The 25,962-nt window shown below is 36.4% G+C and overlaps 1 protein-coding gene across 3 annotated transcripts in view; it reads left to right on the top strand.

The window, feature by feature from the left end:
- Positions 1 to 25,962, top strand: part of Ap3b1 (adaptor related protein complex 3 subunit beta 1) — a 259,442-nt gene that overhangs the window by 52,283 nt on the left and 181,197 nt on the right. For all 3 annotated transcript variants that reach the window (XR_010050584.1, XM_063258393.1, XM_063258392.1), the window contains exon 2: positions 20,831 to 20,906. Coding sequence is in view for 2 of the 3 variants with exons in the window: in XM_063258393.1 (XP_063114463.1) it covers positions 20,831 to 20,906 (76 nt within the window). In the remaining variant the exon portion in view is untranslated. The remainder of the gene's footprint in view (positions 1 to 20,830; positions 20,907 to 25,962) is intronic.

The following is a 25,962-nucleotide window of genomic DNA, read 5'->3' as shown; positions in this document are numbered from 1 at the left end:
AATTCTTCTTCAGAAGTTTCTCTTTTCTGATTTCCTCAGTTCTTCCATCTGTTTTCTCTTGGGTGGGGCTTGTCATTTCTTTAATTAATCTCTTTATATCTTGCCTCACTTGGATCAGGAGTACAGCTTTAAATTCGTCTATGAGATCATGAAGGTACTTTTTAATTTCGGCTGATGCTGTGTCGAGCAATGGATGGTTACTGTGCTTGTTCTCTTCAGTGTTTATTTCTCCTGGGCTTATTTTCTCATGTTGGGCAGCTGGAGATTTTTTTTTATTTTTATCTCTTGTCATGTTTTTGGTTTCTTTCAGACTGTCCTGGGGTTCTCTGGCCTCTCTCCAAATTGCTTAGGGCCTTTCAGAAGAGTGCTGACTTGAGTTTTTGTTGTCCTCCCCAATTTGCTGTTATCTGCGGTAGGCTGGGATGCAGGGACAGTACAGGCTAATCTCCAGCCTCTGCGCCAGTCAATCCATAAATTAGGCTGTACTTTCTGGATGTCACTGAGTTGTGACTATTTTGTATCTGCTTATTGGGCCCCAAGCAGAGGCTTGGTTTAGCCCCAGTAGCTCCTGCTGGTTCTCTTTGTACCAGAAGCAGCTGACTAATGTCACTATGGCACAGGGTTCTGCCCAAATCCCAGCTGTTCTCTTCCAGACCTCTCTGTGACAGGAGCACCAGAACAGCAGATCTGCCCAAATCCAAGATGTCTCCCACTAGTTCTCTGTATGCCAGCACGTACTCAGGCTCTGCCCAATTTCAAGATGTCTTCCCTACCTACAGGGGGTCTCAGTGATGTCACCGAGCTGTAGGTTCTGCCCAATTCTAAGATGTCTGCCAGCAGACTCTGTGTTATTGATGTCCTCGTGGTGGCAGGCACTGCCCAGTTCCAGGATGTTCTCTGGCCAACCCCAGCAGCCGCGGGGTCCCCAGTACTCACCAGAGTCCAGCGCAGGTCCTCCTCCCGGGTCCACCGCACACCATGCCGCCCACCTTTCCTGCGCTCCTGGCACAGCGCGGAACGGTCAGAAATCTGCTCAGCGTTCGGCTTTGGAGCTCCTGAGCCTTTCACGATCTCCTCTGGTGCAGCGGGGCCGTCCTGGCTGCTTTTCGGGGTCCCAGCTCTCAGGTTCCAGCAGTCACCAAAAGCCAACACAGCTTTTCCTGTTGGGTCCACGGGTCAGTTTGTTGATTTAAAGGCGCGGGATTTTCAGCCTCCCGTTATCAGCCTTCACAGTCTCAGCACGACTTTAAATCCTCCAGCTGCACTGTCTTGGTTAATAAGAATAGTTATCCATTTGTCTGGCCCTCTCCATGTTGTCATATTCTAGCTTCTAATATGATTTCTCCAGAGAGACTCTCTGCCCGATCCCCTAGCAAGCCGCCATTTACTCCTCAGTCCTACACACTTGTTTTTCATCTTAAAGAGGGTAAGATTAAATATAGCAAAACAGAACAAAATAGTTTATAAGGTAACAATTTAAAGAAACATAGATTTCAAAGCAAGTCCATAGTGGTGGCTCTTTGGGGCTCCGGTCGCGTGGGCCTGGTGGCGGCGAAGATACACTCACCTGCTGGGGACTTCAGGGGCGTGTTCAGTGCCAACGCAGTGGGCTCGGGTCCTCGAGCAAGCGGCGAGTGCGAAGGTGGCAATGCGACCCAGCTGATCGGGTTCTGTGCCCATGGTGCTGCACCCCGCCCTCTTCCTCGCACCCTCCTGGACATGGCCCGGATCTGGGGAGGCAGGGGTGGTGGCAGTGGTGCAAGTGACATCTGGAATTTTGATTAAGATGGGTCATGGGGTGGTTTCTCTTCATCATAGTTGGTTGATGTGTTCTATAAGCTTTGCTCACCTGTGTTTTGAAATTCTTCCTCATACTTGAGAAGTTTTCTGTTGTGATTTCTGTAAGTACAATGTTTTTATTCCTTATGTGCTGCCTTCTAGTTTCTCTAACTCTGCTTAGCCTTATGTTGGTCTTCTTAGCATCCTTTAGTAGCAGTGGGATGAACTTTTCTTGTTTTCTTACTATTTTTCAAGGCTCCTCTGAGTAATTCCTGTGATTTAATATTTTCTCTTTGATTTTACAAACCGTATGTTTTGTTTCTGTTATAACCACATTGGTCAGTTTGGGTTTTCTTTCAATTTGGGGGGCATATGTTTTTTGAACACCCTCCGCCCCAAATTTGTTTACCTCTTCTTGAATACATTTGTAAAGTTCCACTACCTCTGGTGTTTGCTTTCCTGTCCATTGATGACATGTGAATCTGCCTTGGGAAAGTTGGGAGACTTTGGAGGCTTTTTGTTGCCTATTTATTTATTTTGGTGCTGGAGATTGAGGTCCTGTAGAAGGAGGAAAGTCTTATTGTGGTTGATACAAGGCCCTTTTTGAGTTAGATTCTACCCTTCAGTGATGTGTTTGTGCCTTTATTTGTTCAGAGATAGTGTTACTTCTTTAACTATTCACTTGAAAAGGTTTGAATCCTGTCACTTATTGTGAGGAGAATATTAATATTGGCTAAAACAGCCTCAACAGATCTGACAAATCACTTATGGAGTTTTTTATTTTGTTTTGTTTTGTTTTGTTTTTGAGACAGAGTCTTGCTTTGTAATTCAGGCCAGTTTGGATTGACTTTATAGCCGAAGCTGGTGTCAAACTCAAGAATGATCCTCCTGTCTCAGCCTTCTGAGTGAGTGCTGAAATTACAGATATGCACCACCATACTAGGCTCACAGTGTAAAATCATGCATTTGTTCTTTTACTCTTTACCTGCATCCTATATACTCTATCCTGTAGTGTTCTTAGCATTTAGTCTATGATATAAAAGGAAGAGATAAAGGGATGAGTGAAAGAAAAGTGTTCTTAGGAGATGAGGTAGATAAGAAGCACACTAACAGGCTAAAACATAGATGGGGGGGTCAGACTCTGTTCGAGGTTAGTGTTGAGGGTTTTATGAAAGTATATGTGGAGGTGTGGGCTGTAGTAAGAGGAATCTCAGAGGTGGAGAAGAGGCAGTAAAAGACAAGGGTATAAGTAAAACAAGGAAGAACAAAAAGTAGGTTAATAAAAGAGATGGTAAGAACTGAGTGAGAACAAAATGCAGGAAAAAAAGGCTGGAAGAATTTAAGAAGTGGAAGAGACAAAAAAATAGCATTGATAAACTAGAAGAGGAATAGGGAGAAGAGATGAGAGAAAAAACTGTACTACATCACAGCAAAAAAAAAAAAAAAAAAAAAAAAAAAAAAGACAAAAATCACAAGAAAACCTAATAAAATCTGGCAGGAACCTAATACAGTTTGGCAAGAACCCGGATCAGACACCCCAGCAAGAGAACATGTGTATCATTGCCTCTGTCTGTTGCGCTATAAAGCCTTAGGGTCCACACTAATTCCTTTGTTTCCACTCTGAAGTGAGGAGTAGCAATTTCTTTGAGTCTGTCTTCTTAATGCAGGCCGTGCTTTGGGCATGCTTATTGGCCATCTTCTGTCTCTTTCCTGAGATCTGACCAACTCAGCTAATTTGCAAGGAGGAGGAAGATGTGAGATAATTTTTCTGACCCTGAGCTTTCTTTCACCTTCCAGTGATTGTGACTGCTGCTTCTCTCTGTGCCGGGTAAGCTCCATGTTCTTGCTTCAGGTATTTTCTGACTAGTTTGTCACCAGATCTTAGCCCCAGCCTATCTGTTTTTTCCTTCACACTCAAATTCTGAACTGACCCTGTCTCATGAATCTCCTTTTCCAGCAGAAGCTGACATAGCCTGGGCTTGGTTTAGATATTCTTTTTTTTTTGCCCCCCACGAGTGTGTTGGTGGTCACCATTCAGGATTTTCTGATGTCCCAGCTTTTTCGTCTGTGGAAGAAGTAGGAAGTGCTCACTCTGGACCAGCTGATGAGTCTCACTGCTTCTGCTCTGACTCCAGGCAGATGATCCCTGGTGGGTCTGGTTACCTATGCGTGTGGGGGTTCCCTGGTCTCGTGTTGGAGGTGGTAATAGGAGAAGGGACTGGTATATGCAGTGTGTCCCAGGAATGCAACCTCTGGAGTGCTAGTTCTTTTCTCAGGCTGCTTGGGAGCTCTGAGGATGGCTGCTCCCTGAGGGACCTGGGGCAGGAGCGTTGTGGACAGTCATGGTACTGCTGCCACTTCACCTTTCAGTGATCCACGTTTGGTTTGATGTACATATACCATCTTTCAGATTATTTTTGGTTTCAGATTTTAGAGTACCTCTATTCATTTCAGAGTATCTGTATTTTTGGCAAGTCTATGTGAGTCTTATACTCAGGCATGTTACATTTAACATGTTGGTTTCCTTTAGGCTGGTGGACGTGCAGTTAAATCTTTCTAAGGAGTACTACATCTGGTTGAGGATCTGGAAGTCAGAGCTAATTTTTGTTTATAGGCAGCCTTTCTTCCCAGCCTGAACTACATAGGCTATTTCAAAAACAAACAAACAAACAAACAAAAAACTATAAAAATATTGTGATGTGATTTGGTAAATAGTATATGTTTTGTGTTTATGGTTTTAACCATAAGTGAAAATAGGCTGATCTTTGAACAATGACAGTTTTTAAAATAAGAATTATTTTATAACAGCAGACTTTAAGATTATCATGTAAACTCAAGTGATTAGTACTTTTAGAGTCTTACTGTTGTCTGTAAGAACTTGTAGGACCTTTTACTTTTTGCTAGACCTATATGGGTTTTCTCAGGAAATTTGATGGGCCATGTGACTTTAAAAAAATTGTTGTAAAAATACGTAACATAGACTTTGAAGTATAGTGTTCGGAGGTACTGTATATTCACATTGTTGTGCAGCAACTAGCTCTCTTTCCTCCTGTAGCATTACCATGTGAATTTTGTTTTACGGGGGAAAGGAATGTAGACAGCTCTTGAGAGGCAGGACGGGTCCAAGTGGGTTGTCACCATGTGAATTTTAAAAAACTGAATAGTTTGCTCAGATTTTCAAGTGCTTCAGGGACAAAGTTTATGTAAGGTGGAGATTGTATATTGACTTTCTCAATTCCCCACACAGAAGGCTGATCCAAACTCATCACATGGAAAACTTACCTTCTGTGGCTTTGGAAAGTTTTATTTGTAAAGAATTTAAAGATTAATCTAGCCTTGAGTTGTCATCATAGTAACACAGTTGTAGAAAACTTATATTTCCTGTAGTTTATGAATTTCCTAGAGAAAAATCTAATCACGATACTAAAACCTGATGCACAAATTCAGTGTTTGGCTGGTCTGTGCTTGTGCCCATCTGTTACTGTGGCACCATGCCCACTGTTGTGGTAGCATGCCAGTGGCACTGGGGCATGTGAGCCAGCAAGGATGGAGTGCACTGTTCTGTATACTAATTAATTTTGAGCTGATGAATCTACATGAGATAGTGTTAACCAAATACAAAATAATGTCAGTGAAAATAAAATTTATTTTGACTTGTGCAGCCGTACATCACAGATGTTTTAGACTACCGTCAAGAATGATTAGAATTAGTGTTTATGATGGTTCCAGTGATCAGTTTTCTTTACATAAAAAATTTGAGTAAAAAATGCAATAATTTTTTTGTGAATTTTCTTAGTGGGAAAGTAGGGTGACAGTATAAATTATGGATTTTTATTTATAAGTTATATAATACTTATACATAAAAAATTCTGTTATACTTACAAGTACTCTTACAGTTCTATAATACATTTTTTAAAAAAAATTTTATATAATTGTGTAGAATCTTTATATATCCTGCTCTGTTCTGTTATTTTTTTCCATACAAATGGTGAAACAACTTTGTGAATTATGAAACCTCTCCAGTTTTCACTGGAATAAATTGTAATATATTCTTTATACTGTATATTCAAGTTTATTGTTGAAATTGATGGCAAAGTTGTAAATGAAGAGTGTTGGATTTTAAAACAAGATGCCAATTTCTTTGCTTTGCAAGTCTTTTGTTGTATGATCATGTATGTTAAAGTTGTATGAGTTCAGAATGTCTTTTATGTTTTATAATCCTAATTCTATCTTGCCCTTTTATTTTCTGTGTGTCAGTTTCCATGTCTGTTAAATAAATAATAATAGCCACTCATAAAGAGTTTGGGTCTCTATGAGTAGAAAATAGTAAGCAAGGAAATAAGACAGTTTTACCACAGTTTTGGAAAACAGTGCTACTATCAGATGATCAAATTAGTCATATGTTATAAATGCATGAATGATAATGGCAAATTAGTCAGTAATACAAAGAGAGTATAACTTTAATTCCTCTAATCTCAGAGATAACTATAATGAACATCAGGTAGATACAGTATTTAAAAATGAAAGGATTTTACATATACACATACACACATGCAATTTTCTCTGTATCTTGATTTTTCACTTTATCTTAGAAATCTTTTCATTATAAACATTTTAGACTACTTCAGTCTGTTTAACCAAGGTATAATATTTCTTTTTATTTAGTTGATCCTCTTTTTGCAGAACATTTAATTGATTTTACTTTTTGTTAGTTACAAGTGGTACTACAATGTAAATGTTCTGCATACTTGAGTGAATTTATTTATAGAAAAAACCCCAGAGGTAGAATTGCAAGTCAAAGTATTTTACATTTTAAAATATGATAGATACTGCTAATTTACATCCTATATGAGTTATACTAGGTTTCTTCTGGCCACTGACAGTACAGTCTGTTTTTCTCTGACCTTTGCCAATAATGGTACCATCAAATTAAATGTTGTTTACCAACCTTATAGGTGCAAAATGTTATTGCACTGTATTCTTATATGGCACACACATTCTTACTATCCACCTGTGCTCCTACTCATATTTGGTGCGTTAGTTTTTCTGTGAAATATTTTTAATCATTTAACAGTCTATTCTATTTGTACACTTTTTTATAAGTATATTTTCATATAGATCAATTCTTATTGATTAATCATAGCATTTTTGTATTTTAAGTAAATTAGCACTTCTATTGGATGGGTTCCAAGTTAATTTTATGTGTTTCTTAGTTTATGGAATTTTATGTATGTGAAAAAATTTAAGGACCTTTGTTTTTTATTTATTGCTTCTGAAACTTTTCTGGTCTTTTAGTATTTTAAATAAAGTGACATTTTTCTTTTATTAGTGAAAAAAGAACTTCTTACCTGTACTAGACTTTTTACTTCAGCATGTATAAACTCAAGTTCTAAAATTTATGCTTTAAAGCTTTATAGATGAGTAGTCATTTTCTAGAAGGTGTTCCTAATTTTCTCAACAAAAATAGGACTTAATTTTCTTTTGCCCGGTGAGACCAAGTAGCTGAGGGTATGAGAAGAAGGAATGGCAAATTTGGAGACTTGTGATATATGTATGATGTCCTCATGTGTACATAATGTATTTCTCATTCTTATCCTTTATCAGCATGTGAATATTGAAAATCCAATGAAAATTAGAATGTTTCTGTATTCCTTTTAGGAATTTTAGCTTGCTTTTATTTATTCTTTCAATGAATATTTACTGTTCATGTATTGGATCTGTGAGGAATGTAGTCTAATGAGCAAGCAATACACTTCCAGGCCCTTCACTGGCCTTCCTTTGCATCTTATACAGACCCATAGAAAAAGGTCTTTTGTGTTCAGACAAGCTTATATTACTGCATTCTTTATTTTACTTGTGTAGTTTTTATATCATCATTGTATTTTTCTTCCTTCCTCCATCCCTCGCTCCATCATTCCTTTATTCTCCCATCTCCCCCAGTTCATTGCTATATGAAAGTTTCAGAGGTCAGGGATTTCAGTGCTCAGAAAAGAGGATAGGGGTGTTGAGTAAATACACATATTTTGGGTTACGTATTTTGGGTGATTTTTCTCGTTTTTCTTCATTGGCATGTCACAGATACACATGGGGAATCAGATAAAAAAGAATTACAGAGTTTAAGGGTGGGAGGAATTTCACAATGGAAGAATAGTGGTCAATTGTATGAATATCAGTGCAGAGGAATAAACTGAAAGTATTTACAAGACTTTGCATTGGGTTTTTAAATTAGGAGGTTATTGTACTGTGTTAACATTTAATAGAAGAGTCGAGAGAGAAGGAAGATTACCAAGAGTTGAGCAAGTGAAGTAACATATACTTTCCCTTTTTAATCTTGTGAAAAGTGTAGGAGGAAATATATATATACTTGGTAATTTATGTTTCTTATATTGAAGAGTTAATAGACGAATAAGTAGATGGTCAAAGGCATGAACAGTGGTAGCTGTTTTTACTCTTCTTGTACTTAAAAAGTGCTAAGGAACCTAAAGGTTCTAATAAACTTTATCTGAGGCAAGAATGGGCCCCAGGAAGACTGAAAGCCTTGCTGTTTTCACATACATTTGCTGTGAGGCCAGCCTCTCTGGCTGTGTAGCAATAGAAAATGATAAATTTCTGCTAGAGTTCTCAGCCTTTGTATATCTGTTCATGTTTGCAACTCAAAACTTGGAATAATAGCGTGTTTGAATGATTTCAAAATATAAAGTACCCAGATTTGAGAATTTTTTGGCAGAGCTTGGAAAAGATTCACTATTTCCTGTGAAGATTTTGATATACTTTTTTCGGGGACATGCCTCTGATGGGAAATCACTGTTCCCAATATTTGAAGCTAGAGTATATGAAGTTTTATCCAAATATTTCAAGGAAAAAGACAGACACTATGGTAACTACTATTAAGTCGGGTTATATGGTGGTGAAGTACTAGGTTGCTGAAACAGTCATGCTTTGACCTCTATTGTTATATTGTTATGTCCTGTTTTATCTCAATCTCCCCCTTACTCTTTTAAAAAAAATTATTTAGTCATTTCTTATGTTTGTCTTAATTAAAGAAAAATTTAAAAAATTAGGATATATAAATACTAACTCTTTTTTATTTCCTATTAACTTGTTTTGAAGTCCTGTAATACTCCCACGATCTTGTTTTGACTGATTAGACTCTGTTCCATTCTGTATGATAGTATCAAGTTTGAAGACATAGGCAACTACTTTGAAGGCAATAAGATTCACTAAGATACCCATTCTGGTTTGACTATTGTCTTCTTTGGAAGTCCTGTAATGTTTTCAATGCCTAAGTTTTATTGGTCTTGTTCTCTACTGTTTTGTCCAACTTTATAATATCTAATGAGATAGACAATTCTTTTTAAGGAAACAAGAGACAACGTTGATAACCATTGTTGATGACCTTGTACTCTGTTCTACACTATGTGCTATGTCTATCCTTGGTTTTGACTGACAGCTTTGTTTTGCCATATTTGACTGTATTCTCTCCCCCCCCCAAAAAAGTAATAAGCACTAAGGAGTAATAAAATCCAAAATGTGTAAATTTTGTTGTAAAAAAGAGAGGGAAAAAAAAGAAAAAGCTCTAACGGATATAACAGCAAGTGTGTTTAGGGGTGTTAAATAGCTGACTATATCAATGTTTTTGGATCATTGAACACAGCTGTTTGCAGTCTCCCTTTTTGAATGTCCACCTTGTATTCTTTGATACTGTGATTGGAGCAACTATTTTCAAGATGATAATATGTAATCTATTAACAGGTGATTTCTTACTGTTATTTTTTTTTTGTAGTTCTGTATTACGTGTACCCTTACACTGCTTTGTTTTTTCTTTTTCCTCTTAAATAAAAAAAAAAAAAAAAAAAAAAAAGAAATCACTGTTCCCTGTCACGTACCCCGCTTCAGCATCATTGGATTTAAATTTCAGATACTGCCTTCTATGTTACCCTGGTAACCATTTTGAGGAAAAAGAGGTAACTTTGAAAAGGGTGACATAATAATCATAATAATAATGTGTATATTTCAAAAACAGAAGAATGAAGTTTGAATGCTTTCACTACAAAGAAATGGCAAATGTCTGGGGCAGATAATGATTACCTTCACTTGAGTAATACATAGGTATATATATATATATATATATATATATATATATATATATAATCAAAACATCACATCCTACTGAATAAACAAATATAATTTTACCTCAGTTAAAAATAAAACAATTATTCATAAAACCTTTATAACAAAAAACTGGAAAATATACATTCATTATTGAAGGATAAATATATAAAGAATACATAAGATTTAAATTATACATAGGTAGTTTAAAGTGCTCTATGTTCTTATCTCATTGAAAGCATAGGTAAATCAGTCACAGTGATAGAACATGATGAGAGGTGTTGGAGAGAGTGGAGTATGTGAAGAGAGGGCCTACAAAGGGACATATGCAAACTTTCTGAGAGGTGAAAACTTAACCATACCATGGCTGATGTATTGATTACAGGGCTTCACTTTTATTTAAAAACTCACCAAATTTTAGCCTGAGATTGATGAATTTTCTTATAATATCTCAATAAAACTAAACCAAAAAAAGAAGGAAAAGGCACTATGGAACTCTGACTGGTGAAGGACTTTTTTCTTTTAAAAATTTCATTGCACACAGTGATACATGTGCATCCATGTTTATAGCAACACAGTTTGTAAAAGCTAAATCTTGGAAGCAACCCAATGCCTGTCAACCAAGGAATGTATAAAAAAGGTGATTTTTTAATATAGTAGAGTGCTACTCAGTCACAAAGAAGGAAAATCTTGAGACATTTCAGGTAAAATGTGTGCACCTTAATACCATACTCTTAAGTGGAATAAAATGGACACACATGTAAATATTGCATTGTTTCCTGATGCGAGAAACTGAAAGTGTAAATAAAGACCAAAATGTATAATAGATATTGCAAAATAGGAAGAAACTGTTCAAATGGTAAAGGAAACTAGTGAGGGGGATGGAGAAAAGAAAAGATAAAAGAAAAAAATGGAAACAAAGCCTCTTAATTAAGGAGAAGAGGGATTGAAGGAAGGGAGAGGTTGAGGGGAAAAAAGGGGTATCAATATACTTCATATGCAGGTACAAATTCTGTATAATGAATATAATCATTATGTACCTCTAAGTTGTACATTAAACTTAGTTAATAGTATTTCAATCCATTAAGGATGTGTACTTCTATGAAATAGAATAAAAATTGCTAGAAAAATAAAATTAATCATATTAAATGTAAGCTCCAGGTTTTATTAGATTCAGCAAACATGAAATCAGATTGCTCTGTCAAGTTTCTAAGTGTGTTTACTCTGTATTTCTGTACCTATCTCCTGATTGGCTATTCACCAGTTTGTGGACTGATGATGGTTATTGAACTCATCTTTGATTAACAGTGATACAAGTGACAGTGCTACGTTGCTTTAATTTTCCCTTTAATTTAAGGTAGAAGGTTTTAATGAGTTAATGGATTTTAGATCTATAACAAAGTTATGTAAAAGCTGTAACACATGTGTTCTTATGCAACTGGTGAAATTTTGCATTTTGATAATAGTTATTAGTTTTCTAGTGCTAAAGTAAATGAGTGATTTTCTTGGTAATAATGAGGCTTTGTGTTGCCTTTTCTTATGTTCCCTGTTCTTAAACTTCAAACAGGCATATTTTGAACATGAAAAGGAAAGTTATACCATTTAGCACCACAAGATGTCACTTATGTAAAAATAAAGTTGATACCCTAAAACTCAAAGCTAGAAAGCTGCAGGTAACTAGCTAAATGAACAAGGTAAACAAAATACACTATATATATATTTGAAACAAGTATTAGTTTTTAGCAGTGTGTGTGAAAATGTTGCTAATTCAACATTATTTTGAATCACCTATCTTGATGTTTAGCAAAAAAATTAATTTCTGATATTTTAGGGATAACAATAATAGGCCATTTTTGAATTTGTATAATGAGAAAGAGAGACTTAAAATGAGTTAGTAAAAGTGAATGTATGTTGAAGGTAAACTAGGTGCTATAGATTTAACTTTCCCACTTTACTTTTTGGTGTCAAGCAAAGAGCAATTTGGAAAGAAATATATAATTCATGTTACAATTTTGTGGCATAAATGAGAAGCTGAACATTACATCAGGTTGAAATAGTGCTAGACCGTCTTTCTTTTCTCTGAATCTCAAAATTATTAGCCCTTGTTTGTGTTAAAACAAAAGACATTTGTAGTTGCTCTTGAAGACTCCCTTTTCTGCTGAACAAAAAGACCAAACCTTTGGCTTTAATATAAGGATCTTGTTTTTTTGTTTGTAGTTTGAGAGAGCAGATCAGGACCTAAAGATCGTTGGGTAGGGGACTCTGGCAACTTGGATTGAAGAGGAAGAAGCCAAGTTTCCTTAAGGACATGAATAGTATTGTGACTGGGGTTAGAGAGTAGAATGATCTGCAGACTTTAATTTCATTTTTCGTCATTGCTCCCCTTTTCTAGAAGGTACTAGTGGAGGAGAATGGTAGAACACTCTTGGGCCAAAGAAAAGGAGAACGAAGAAGCAGAAGAAAATTACTTTCTCTTTTGGTATACATGTGTATGATCAGATTTCCTATTTAGCGCTTATCTAATAACTTCCCTTTTTGCCCCCCTTTTCTAACCTCCAATAAACTTTTTAAGTTTTAGGATTTCAATTATACAAATATATATAGTCATTAAGTAAAATAGGAAACTAGCAAAAAGTGGGAAAAAATTATAAATGGTCTATTTCCTATTCCTCCTTTTCTGTTATCTGTGCAATGGGAAAAAACATAACAGGCTAAATTTCAGAGGCATTTTAAACTCTCTATAGTGAACATTTATAGTATTTTAATACCTAATAGTTGTATGTCCTCAGAGATAGTGTTTATATATTGCTGTCTACTGTTGACTTTTTAAAAATTTTTTAACTTTTTTTAAATTTTAAAGCAGGATCTTGCAGTGTATAGTTCAGGTTGGCTGGCCTGAAACCCACTGGATAACCCACGCTAGCTCACTGTAATACCCCTACCTCAGTCTTCTTAGTGCTGGAATTGTAGGCATGTGCCACCGGGCCTAGCTTGGATGAATTTTCAATTAGGAATAATTGTTGTTTTCAGTGTAGTTTTTATTAGTGCATATTAGTTTTACAAAATATTAATTTTCATTGTGGCATTTCATATATGCTTATGATATATTTTGAACTTACATAGTCCTTCAAGAATAAGTATTTTAATTACTGAATTTAGTTTTTCTTTGTTTCCCATGATTGGTCACTGTTGCATTTAATTTTAGGAACTGTTTGGAAAGTGAATTTTTTTCATAATAAATGTAACTACTTTTAATATTTTTTTGGAAAAATTTGCTTGGTTTTTATTTCATTGCCCCACTTACAGTGTGTTACATTTTAGCTGTTTATTAAGTTGCCAATGTTGTCAGAACACAGTGCTATAGACTGGATGGCTTCATGAATAGTTTGTTTTCTCCCAGTTCTGGAGGCTAGAAGATGTAGTTGACATTCTTGGTCCCTTCTGAGGCCTCTTTCTGGCTTGTGCTTGGCCATCTTGCTGTCCCCAGATGGTTGTTCCTTCTGTATCTCTTCGTAAGACACCTGGCATAGTGAAGTAAGGCCCACCCATATAGCCTCATTTTAACTCGATTACATCTTTAAAGCTTCAAATTTAGTCACATTCGGAGTCACGGGAAATTTGAATTTTTACATAGGAATTTAGGGTGGGGAGATACACTTTAGCCCTTAACAATAACCTGTTTGCAGTCATTCACTTAAAATTTTTATTATTATTGTTTGTGGTGCTGGAGATTGAATCTAAAGCCTTCCACATGGTAGGCAGATCCTGCACCACTAACTTTCATCCCCAGCCCTGATCATTTATTCCTAGTTACAGTTTAGGCCTAAATTTGTAAAGCGTTTTAAGACTTAAGGGAGAATTCTTATTCAGGGTTTATCTTCAGAGCAGAGAAGCTCATCTGATCTATATTTAAGCTCTAGCTGAGCAGGTGGGTCTCCTGATGGTTTTTATTTATGTTTTGTACCATGTTGCCAGAAAGAGTCATGTGGAGTTGGGTTTTAAAACTTCTGCAGAGCTTGCCATAGAAACGGAAAAACTGCTACTTATGAACTAATAACTACTGCAATTAGTTAATTATAATTTATATTACTACAAGCTTAGTTTCTTGTCAGTTTTTTCCAGTGCAGTAACTTAAAAGATTCCTTTGGCTTTCTAAAATAAGATTCAGTGATTTCAATTGTTGAATAGGCATGAATTTAATATTCTAGTTTCAAAGTACGTAAGATGGTGTCTTATATGGATCTCCAGTATACTTCTCAGATGTTGATAGCATTTTTATTTCTCTCTGGAGAACAAAAAATGTTTTTCTTTTTTTTTTTTTTTATTTAAGGAGGAAAAAAAAGCAGAGAAAGGGTACAAGTTATACAGATTTACAGAAAAAAATAAACAGTAGGAAATCACTAGTTAATGGATTACATATTGTCATCTTAGAAATAATTGTTCAAGTCACAAAGTTAAAGCTTGTAAAGTAGACATTCCGCAGTGAGACTGCAAACAGTTCTGTTCAAGGATCCAATAAAAGTCAGTGATACCATTTTCTATCTTATACACTTAAACATACATGCAGTTATATAATTTAGAGCACTTTCTTTTCCTCTCTTTTGTACAATGACAGTTACACATTTTGGGTTTTGTTACTCCCACAGTTCTTATTACTTTTTTGGAAGGGAATAGAACCAAATGTGACATAACAGAACAGAGTCAATCAAATCAAAAGGGTGGACATAATAGATAATGTAAAAGCATAATACAAGGTGATCAATAATGGTTACCATAATGCCTCCTGCTATCTCTAATAGAATTGCCTATATCATCAGTTATAATAAAATTGAACAAAACAGTAAAGAACGAAACCAACAGAGCCAAAACATTGGAGACATTATAGGTCTTCAAAAGTAGGTAAAAGTCATCGAGAATGGGCGTCATAATGAATCTCACTATCTTCACAGCTGTTGCCTAAACTTTCGAACCTGATACTATCAAGGAAAGCAGAATAGGGGGACATCAGTCAAAAACAAGATGGTGAGAATAATACAGGGCTTTAAATCAAGATAATGGAAAGTCAAAGTGGGTTGCTATAATATATCCTGCTATTTTTATTTATTTTTCCCTTAATTAAAAGGATAAAAATAAAAAAGTAAATAATGGAGTGGAGATTGAGATAAAAGAGGGCATAACAGCAAAACAGCGCAGATCAAAACGTAACCATTTAAGCAGAATAGTGTTTCACCACAAGATAATCCTGACATAAAAGTAGTTACCATATTGTCTCTTTCCTTGAAATCCTTGAGTACAACTTCGTATATTGTAGCATTAAATATATATAAACAATGTAAAACCATTTAAGAGAATGACAGCATTACAGGGTATTTAGAATCAACTAACAGAAAATGAACAATGGTTTCTGTATAATCTCCTTGTCTTTAAAAGTTTTTGCTTATACTATCGTACATAATAAAATCCAATAAGATACAACCTGTTTAGACCAATGGAGACAGAAGAACAAAAGTTTGATGAGACTTCAAAACAAGATGATACTAAATCAGTATTACCTATTAAGACGTCATTTTGTCCAAAATAGCTGTTCCTATCATCCAATCTTCTCTGCCTCATTTCTGTTGAGCTCTTTTTCTGTCATTAGTTGTCAGTTTGTCTTCTTCATTTTGTTCTCTGCTCCATTCATTGTGGCCTCCCCACCACTATTTCTGGATTCTTTGTATTTTTCTTTTTTAGAATATCCTGCAATACTCTCTGTAGAGTTGAATTGGTGGTTGCAAATTCCCCCAGTTCCTCTTTATCCTGGAAGCACCTTGTTTTTCCATCAATTTCCAGGGACAGTTGTGCAGGATATCTCAGTCTTGGCTGGAGAGTATTATCTTTCAAAGCTTGAATTATTTCCCCCCATGCTCTTCGTGATTTGATGGTTTGTGCAGAGAAATCTGCTGTAATTCTGATGGGTGCTCCCTTGTAAGTGGTCTGTTTCTTGTCTCTGACAGCTTTTAATATTCTGTTCTTGTATTGAATTTCTGGAATTTTTATTATTATATGCCTGGGTGTAACTCTGTTTGGGTTGTAGGTGGCTGGGGTCCTGTATGCCTCATACATCTGAGTATCTTTACCTTTTGCTAAATTAGGAAAATTCTCCTGGATTATTTCTGTAAGTAGCTTTTGTAGTTCATTTGTTTGTGTCCCTACTTCTTCTTTTATGTTCTTAATTCTTAAGTTATGGCTCCTCTTATCATCTTCTTGTCTTTGTATTATTGCTGTTTGTTTCTTTGTTACTTTTAAGAAGTTTTTCATTTCATTCTCCCATATTACAAATCTGCCCTCCAGTTCAGATAGTCTGTCCTTAGTTTCTTTCAAGCTGTTATGCCAGTTTTAGATAGACTTTTTAGTTTCCTGGTAGTCCCTTTGAACCTGCTTTACGTATTCTATGCTTTCTCTATTTTCTCCATCAAACAATTCTCCCCTCTTTTTCTGTTCTTCCATTCCACCATCTGTTTTTTCTTGGGTGGTGCTTAGCGTTTCTCTAACTATTCTGCTTACTTCTAGCTTCAGGTCATTGATAACTTCATTCCTGAACTGATCTATGAGGCTCTCTAGATAGCACTTTATGTCTATTGGTGCGGTGTCTGCTATTACCTGTTTCTCAGGATTGGGGGCCGAGGAGCCTCTCTTGTTGCTGACTCTTCCCATATTCTTTGTTCCTTATATATGCAAGCTTATATAGGAGGCCCAGCTTCCCACCCTGTCAGCCACAGTCTGATTGAATTGCTCCGGCTAGGTGTTCCCGCCCACCGCAGCACACTAGGAAGTTGCAGATCAGGCAGCCTACGCAGGGCCCGCCCCTCCAGGCCACCCTCAGGCTCTGGGATCTGGGTTTTGCTAGCCTACTAGGTCCACCAGCAGAGTCACGTGGGCTAGGCACTTCTCACCAATCCCACTTGAGAGGGGGATACATGGCTGAAGTCGCCACAGTGCCCTGCTCCCGCAAGTCTGCCCAGTCCCAGAATGTCCTCCGCTGGAGTCAAACTGTGGTAGAGTGTCAGTTTCTCTCACTCACCTCACCACAAGTCAGTGCACGGCTCCCCGCCCGTCCCACTCTCAACTCTGTTCACCGATTCCTGTTCTCAGAGCTTCCGCGCGTCTCTCTCCTTGCCGAGCCAATGTAGACACAGCCACCGCGCGGCGGATAACCCAAATCGCGGCTTTCAATGGCGTGGGCTCTAGCCTCCACACTGAGGCTTTTCTGTTCCTGTTCTAGCACCAGGACTGCATTCCAAGTTGGTTTCTCTCAGCCCAGTTCGTTCCTGGGTCAGCAGAGCATATCTCCACCTGCTTATGACTCCTTACTCCGCACCATTCCTGAATTATGAGCCGAGTCTTTCAGAGAGCCTCCGTAGCTGCTGTTATCTGTCCGCCATGTTCCCAAAAAATGTTTTTCACAAAATATTGTAGAGTAATACCTTAGTTCATGAATGCTTCTATTTGCCAACAGTTTGGTTCGCAAACCAAAGCATTTGGCAAAATTTGCTTCTGTTCACAAATTCCACGATGGGTGACTAACATAATCATCTCCCAAATTGTAAAGCAGATTAAGTTTGTAAACCAAGGCACCAGTGTATCTTATACACACAGTGAATAAAATATTGTAAAGCTTTTAAAAATCAAATTTAGAGAGACATGATCTGCATGTTATCCTTCTAAATAATATAGATGAATTTTCACATGTGTGTTTACCTGAGAAGTCATCACCACAATTGAAAAGATAAACATTTATATCATGGATAACATTACATGAATTAAGTCATATCCTCTTGTGTCTAGTTTCTTATACTCAGTGCAGTGATTTTAAGGATTCCCCTTAAGGATTTTAAGGATGCACTGTGTCAATATTCTTTTTCACTGTTGAATGATATTCCAGTTTGTGGATACATCACTTTCTGTTGATGGACATTTAGTTTGTTTCAAGTTGCTTACTATTATGACTAAAGTTACTATGAATATTTGTGCAAATCATTAGATGAATATGTTTTTATTTTTCTTGAGAGAGGAATCATATTGCAGCAGTATGTTGAAATTTGTAACCAATTTCCATGTTTCTGAAATGATTGTACCATTTTATAGTTCCACCAGCAGTGTGTGAGTTCTGGTTGCTCCATGTTCTTGTTAATAATATTTACTATTCTTTTTTATTTTTTTTTTGGTCTTTTTCATTTTTATCAGTACCGGGGATCGAACTCACGACTGCCTGCTTACAAGGCAGGCGCTTATGCCGCTGAGCTAAATCCCCAGCCCCCATTACTATTCTTTTTAATTTCAGCTCTTTTAAAGGTTGTAATGGTATCTTTTTGAATTTTCATTTCTCTAATGATTAATCTTCGTAAGTATGCTTTACTGTGTTTTTTGGCATTTCTATATTTGCTTCTGTTAAATAATTTGCTTTTTGTTTTTATTGAGTTGTCTGATAACTGTTATTATTACATAACTTTTTTTTTTTTCGGTCTTTTTTGAGACAGGGTCTCGCTATGCAGTTCGGGCAGTTCTTGAGCTCACTTTGTAGCCCAGGCTGGTCTAGAACTCGCAATGATCCTCCCACCTCAGCCTCCCCAGTGCTGGGATTACAGGCGTGAGCCACCATGCCCGGCTATTATGTAACTTTTTAAGGGTGTGTGATTTTTCCTGAGCGCTCTTTTCTTGGCTTACATGGGTACCTTTTCATTGTGTGCTCACAATGTTTCATCCTATGCAATTCCAGAATGGGAATTGATAGCCTTTTGTCTCATTTCTGCCTTCGTAGGTCCAAGCTGGCTATGTCTCTGCTGGCATAACTCCTTCCGCTACTTCTGCTGGTGTGGCTGATTAAGTCTGAGCTGTATCTATGATTTCTTTTCACGTGATTTTCCAGCCACACTGTTGAGGCACTTTCCAGAACACTTTCTTTTTGCAGCATACGTATGCTGAGAAATTTCCAAGTTTCCAGGGTTTGACTTTTTCTTTCTTACTAATTCCTTTGTCTCTTACCTCTCACAGTTTACTTTAGCAGCAGAGAAAAACCAGATTGTTTCTTCAGTATGTTGCTTAAAAAAAAAAAATTTCCTCAGCTAAATACTCAGTGAGTTTATCATTTTTAATTTCTAGTTTTCATAAGATACTAGAACACAATTTAGCCAGGGTATTTCTGAGAATCGTCTTAGTTGAACATATTTCTACTAGTAGTCTCTTTGCTGCACTATACTCTTTCTCAACATGCACCTCAAAACTTTGCTAGCCTCTGTTTCCCAGTTTCAAAACTACTTTTATGTTGTAAAGTATTTGTTCCAGTGGTACTCTACTCCTGACCAAAATTCATTTTAGTTTGCTACGACTGCTGTAGCAAACAGTGCACAGTAGGTGGCTTGAACAATTCTCACAGTTCTGGAGACTCAGGTCCAAAGTCAAGGTGTCAGCAGATTTTTTTCTGGGACTTCTTTGCTTGGCTTATAGATGGCCACCTTTTTGCCCTGTCCTCCCTGGCCTGCCTTCTAGCTGTTTACCCTTTTTGTCTCTTCCTTTCTTGTAAGGATACCATCATTCATATAGGATCAGGGCCTCACACTCTTGACCTCATTTAACCATAGTATCTTCAAAGGTACTTTTTCCAAATATAGTGACTTTGTGTTTTATGGGGTCAATGAAAGAGTTTTGGAAGAGAAGGAGATTCAATTTGGGCCATATCAGTGTCTTTTGTTCCATTTCTAATTGAATTGTTTGGCTTTTCAGTGTTCAGTTTTGGGACTTCTTTTATATTCCAAATACCTATCCTTTGCATTTATTTTCTGCCAGTATTTTATTTAAAAAATACTCTTATAAAGATTTTTCACAGAGCAAAAATTTTTAATTTTGGTAAAACTTAGTTTGTCAGTGTTCGCTTTTGTGGACTGGGCTTTTCATGTCCATTCTTAAGTCTTTGCCTCAGTATGCCGCTGTTTTTAGAACTGTTTTGCCATGTTTAAAGAAAAATGACTAGTGTACAAATTACCAGTTTTTGTTAGTGGAGAGGGGTTGAATTTGCGTATTTACAAAGGAAAGGTTCACTTAAAAGAATTTGGTCAGAACCAAAAAATTTTAAAAAGAACTATCAGTAGTTCATTTTTCTTATTTTTGCAACTCTTCTGAGTAATGAAATTGCTAGCTTTTGTTCTGGATTGTCTTTTAAGGATATTTTATACAGTTTGGAAAAGAGAGGAACTGTGTCTTGTGGGTAAGGTGGTCCTACCTGGTAGAATCATGGTCTGCTTGGGTCTTCCAGGCTGGGAATAATAGAAATCCATCTCATCTTTCTTTCATAAGCCACTGCATCCCACTGATGACAGCCTCTGTCTTCTATTGACACTGTCCAGTATCTTCATCCTTATCACTAACTGCCCTGCCTTATTGTCTCATGCTCTTGTTTAGATGTTAAAATGGCTGCATTCTCAGGATTAAGGGGATCTCAATGGGAGTTTTCCTTTATATTTATGTTCTCCTCTAGTTAGGAAGCTGGGAGAAAAGGGATGCTGTGAATCAACTTTACTTGGGGCACTTTTTTGACAGAAATTCTTAGGGGTTTGGAGCAGATAAGAATATATTAATACTAACTCAAGAGTTTTTATTCTTTCTTCCCTGGTGATTATATCAAAGAAATTTTGAGATGCAGAATCTGTATGCCTGTGCTTTCATTGTTTAAATATTAAATGTACAACTGAGGAAAGTTTTATGTGGTTTCATTAGTGGGCTTCATGACAGCATGGCACATGGATTTTGTATATTAAAATGAAAAATATATATTCAATTATAAATAAAAATGTAGTGTATTTAACATTGCTCATCATATTATTTATAATTCTTAAGAACGATATGTTTTAGTAACTTTTATATAAAATGCCAAGTACAAATTTTTTTCCCTTCTCTTTTGTAATAGGAATGAAGATCTAAAACAAATGTTGGAGAGCAACAAAGATTCTGCTAAATTGGATGCTATGAAACGGATTGTTGGGGTCAGTAAAACACTTGGTTATTTTGATTTCTTTTTGTAAAATGGAGATTCGTGATTGTATTAACTGTATTAAAGTGTATAAATATAACATCTCATTTGTTCTTAGTATTAATTTAGGATATTCCTATCAAAAAATGTCAAGTATTGAAGTGTCAAGATGTGAGGAACTTAACTTGGACTCTAATTTCATCTATTGTCTGCTTTGACTTTTCTATCTGATAGCAAGATATTTCCCTTGTGAGATAGAGGGAATTAATCATTTTGAAGACAAAATAAGATCATATACAACTATATTTTGACTTCATGTCAAGAGAGAGATTTCAGGATTTTTTTTGTCATTTCATGACCTGAAAATTGTAAGTATACTTTCTTCTGTTTTTGAAATAGTATTGATAACCAAAAAACTTCTTTTATTCAGTTTAATAGTCTAAAACTTTAATAGATATTGTTAAGTGTAGGAGAATTTATCAGGTTTCATTGCACTGTAGAAATTATATTAATGGAGAAATATGTCTATAGATTGAAGGACTAATATTAAAACACCAGGTGTTTTAGTATATAGACTATAAAAATTCCAGTGATACTTTATGCAAAAAAAAAAATCCATTCTAAAATTCACACAGTCTCGTGGGTTCCTAAAAAGCCAAAATAGTCTTGAAAAAGAATAGTTATAGTTCTCAAACTTTCTGATTTCAAAATTTACTACAAAGCTACACTAATCAAAACAATAGGATACTGAGATAAAGCTTGACTTATAGATCAATGGAATCCTATTAAGTACCCAGAAATAAACTTACATTTATGGTCAAGTGTTTCTAGTTCCAAAAATACGAAGTATAACTAAGACTACTATATTATCTAGCAACTCCATTACTAATAATATGTGTAGAAGAGTTGAATGAGAGTCTTTGGACTTATATTTATACAATAGTATTCTTAGCAGTGCTATTCACAATAGCACAGCCCACATGTTTACTGCTGCTGGGTAAATGGATCAAAAATGATACAGACACATAATGGGTATTATTCAGCCTTATGAAGGAATGAAATTCTGATATGCTCAACATGGATGAACCTTCAAATATTATGCTGAGGGAAGTCAGTGATACACAAAGGGCAGGTGTTATATGGTTCTGCTTCTGTTAGACACACAAACTAATACAGCCAAAGTAGAGTTGTGGTTGCTAGGGAAAAGGCAGAGAAGGAAATGGAGTATTTGTCTTTTAGAAATAATTTTAAATGTATATTTTAAATGTTATAACCCTGGTAATATAGTTCTTTTGGTATGATCTCTGTTTTGCTCATATATATATATATATATATATATATATATATATATATATATATATATATATATTGGGTTTTTTTTTTTTTTGGTCTTTTTCCTTTTTATTGGTACCGGGGACCAAACTCATGACTGCCTGCTTGCAAGACAGGCACTTATGCCACTGAGCTAAATCTCCAGCCCCATTGCTCATTTATATTTGCCTGCAACTTTTAAGAAATTGTTTTGGCAGGTTTTTTTTTTGGGGGGGGGGTGGATTTAGCCTGGGGCCTCACACATGCTAGGCAAGTGCTTTTACATTGGATATGCCTGGGTGGCCTGGAATTTGCAGTCCTCTTGCTGCAAGTTCTCAAGTAGGTGAGCTTTCAGACAAGGCCCACCACACTCCATAGCATTTACTTTTTTTGTCATATTCTTATTCTTGAGGTTTTTGGGTTGTTCTCAGGTGTCAGCATTTCACTTAGGAAGACATGGGTGGTGACATTCTGAGTCCTCGCCTGTCTGAATAGGTTTCTTTTTCCATGTGACAGTAGATTACTTAATAGAATTTTTTTGCATTGGAGTGTTTTCTTACCCTTAAATTTGTGTAGGTTTTATTCTTTCTTTCCTTTGTCTTCAGGGAGCAAAAAGATAATTCCAACCAGATTTGTTGGGCTGGGGATTTAGCTCAGCGGCAAAGGTGTCTGCCTTGCAAGCAGGCAATCATGAGTTTGATCCCCAGTACAGATAAAAACGAAAAAAAAAAAAAAAAAACAAGACCAAAGGAAAAAAAAAGTGTTGTCAAACTCCCACCAAACCCAACCAGATTTGTTTCTTTCTTCCATGAATTTGTTTTATTTGGGCACGTAGGTATTTTCAGTGTTTTGAGGAAAAGATAAATTTAATCAAGAGTTTCTGTCTTCATTTCTCTCTACTAATTTTGGTGAACCCTATTTATTTGTTTGCTTACTTATTTAGTGGTCCTGAAAACCGAACCTCGCCACAGGTACTCTGTCACTGTAGTACACTAGTACACCCTCAATTCTTTTTCTTTCTTTCTTTCTTTTTTTTTTTTAATTTTGAGACAGGATCTTCCTTAATTACCCAGAGGGTCTCAAACCTATATTTCTCCTGCCTCAGCAATCCAGGTATCGGGAATATCAGTGGACATTATACCTGTCTTGTGCTAAATTCTTCACTTGATGCTAGCCAAAAGGCTAGAAGTGATGTGTGTTGCATTTTTCCCACTCAATCCATTTTATTTCAAGAAGAAAAAGAGGAAAAAAAAAAAAAAGAGGAAGGAAAAAAATGAAAGATTTTAAAACATGTCGGTTGGGGGCAACAATTTGCATTGTGCATTGTCATCTCTAGATCATTCACCTAGGACACAAGACATCTGCATTCACTTGTGTTAAATTCTATTTTTTTACTTTTTATTTTATTTTAAAGAAAATAAAACTAAGGAAAATAAAACAGAACAAAGCCAATCAAAACAAACCAGTGCAAGCGACGCAAGACTTCAGAATACTAAAAATCAACAAGGTTGCCATAATGCTTCTTGGTGTTTTTCTCATTCTTTTTTTTTTTTAAATCGGTACCAGGGATCGAACTCACAACTGCCTGCTTGCAAGGCAGGTGCTTATGCCACTGAGCTAAATCCCCAGCCCGCCTCTTGGTGTTTTTAAGAAAGCTGTAGATACGTTCAGACATCATAAAAATCAAGCAAAACAACAGAATACAACTAATAAAAACAAAACAATCAATGCAGTAAAAGACTTCCAAACAAGACATTAGTAAACCCAAATGGCTGCCATCATATAAGTTGCTATTTTTGAAATAGCTGCCCATGCCATCGGATATAACAAAATCAAACAAAACAAAACAATAAAACGCAGCCTCAAAAAACAATGAAAATGATACAGGAGTTCAAAACATGATAATAGGGAATTAACAGTGGCTACCACCTTCAAAAGGAGATCCCCCTAAATGCCACACTACATGCTGTGATCTTCTGATAGATGATCAGACCACTGGTCCTAGATCTGAAAAGGTAGTAAAACACCAAACACCACAAGCATCAAATTGCATTTCACCTTAATAGCTATCATCACAGCTTGTGTTTCTCTGGATCAGCCAGTCACTTACAGAGTGGGGAACCGAGTTGGTTCTTCTTGTTTCCCTTCCTGTGTGCCAGAAGGGACTGGGATGTGGCTGTCCTCCTGGCAGTAGCAGGCCACATGACTCATTCGCAGGGCAGGCTTGTTTCTTGGTGACCGTCATGTTCTCCTCCCCTGTAGTTTGCGAATGGCTCTGACTCATGGGAAAAGGCTGGGGTCTGGTTGTCCCTCTCAGTGGCGGCAGCCTGCACATGTTGACATCTTGGTTTCTTCCCCCACAGATTGCAAATGGCATGTGTTAAATTCTCCTGTCTTTTACTTAGAGATTTTTTTTTCCTGTTATTTACCGTGGTTTTTTCCCTCCTCCCCAGCACTTTGTTGGCATTCTTGCTTTGGATTTTTTACATTTCTTTGAATTGTCACATTTCTGTCTTCCCACGTCAAGTTGATAATGTTTCCCTATCCTTCACTCTGGTTTTTGGGTGATTTCTTTCTTTTGAGCGGCATTGAAATTTATTTTAGATTTTGGCATTTCTTTCCTCATTAAATGCTGTGTTCTTTCAAATATTACAAAGAATATGAATTAGATATATTTTCCATGTTTGTAGCCAATCACTGTCAAAGAATCTGCTTTTTCTTATCTAGTAAGTTCTCTTTCGAGCTATAAAATGCTTATATACCCAGCTTACCCTGCTGTTAGGTCGTGCTTAGAGTTAGAGGCATCTGGAGTAGTTGAAAATTTCTATTGAGAATGGTTTGTTTTAGAGTCTTTAAAGTCATTGTGTCAGTCTTTCAAGCATAGATGAGGGAAGAAGAGATTAATGGCTGTATTAATAATTAGTAGAAAAACAAGAGTCTGTAGAGTAGGAGGGACAGGTCGCTCCAAGATCAGAGCTTGACAGTACTGTCTTCTTTATTATAGTTCTTGTTCTTTTGCTTGGTTTGTGTTCCTTTGAGATCAGTGCTATAGTCTGCTGTTTGGTATATTGGTACCAAGGTATTTCTGAAAATGTTAGAAGGAGCAATATATAAGAGTTAAGTGCCTGTTTTATTTTTAAGTAGTAGGCAATATTAGTCCTTACTACTTATATACTAGGGGAAGGTGGTATCTTATATCTCCTTATTCTGTAGGTTGTAATTAATGGGTACATGATTGTTTTCTTAAATATTATTTTAGCTACATCACACTGTGCAGGAATTTCTTGAAATTTTTATCATTTGAGTAGATTATGACTGGTGGTACATGCTTGCAATTTCAACACTTGGGGAGATTGAGGCAGAAGAATGCAAGTTGAGTTCAGTCTGGACAGCTTAGTAAGATCCTGTCTCAAAAGAAAATATTTAAGAAGGGGGTGAGGACTGGGAGCTAGGGATATAACTCAGTGCAAAGGTCCTGGGTTCAAGCATCAGTCGATCTGTTGCGCTTAAAAAAAATCTTGGATTGATTCAGTAACAGAATAAAAATGACAGAGCAAAGAGTCAGAATTTGAAGACCAACAGGTGATTAAATCAGAGTACTATTGTAGTATTTCATTTTCAAATCCTCCCTATTTGTTCAGTAGCTATCTGTCGTCTTTTTCTTTTCTGCCTTTAGTAAACTGACTTCTCTTAGTTTAAACTCAGTTTCTTTAATTCTTTACTGGCACTGGGTTTATTATTGCTGTGAGTTGTATTAT

Source organism: Cavia porcellus, unplaced genomic scaffold (genome assembly GCF_034190915.1).
Source record: "Cavia porcellus strain 051 isolate PalLab524CR breed Dunkin Hartley unplaced genomic scaffold, mCavPor4.1 scaffold_11, whole genome shotgun sequence".
Classification (NCBI taxonomy): domain Eukaryota; kingdom Metazoa; phylum Chordata; class Mammalia; order Rodentia; family Caviidae; genus Cavia; species Cavia porcellus.
Note: the sequence above shows the minus strand (reverse complement) of the source record. Positions and strands in the feature narration are given on the sequence as shown.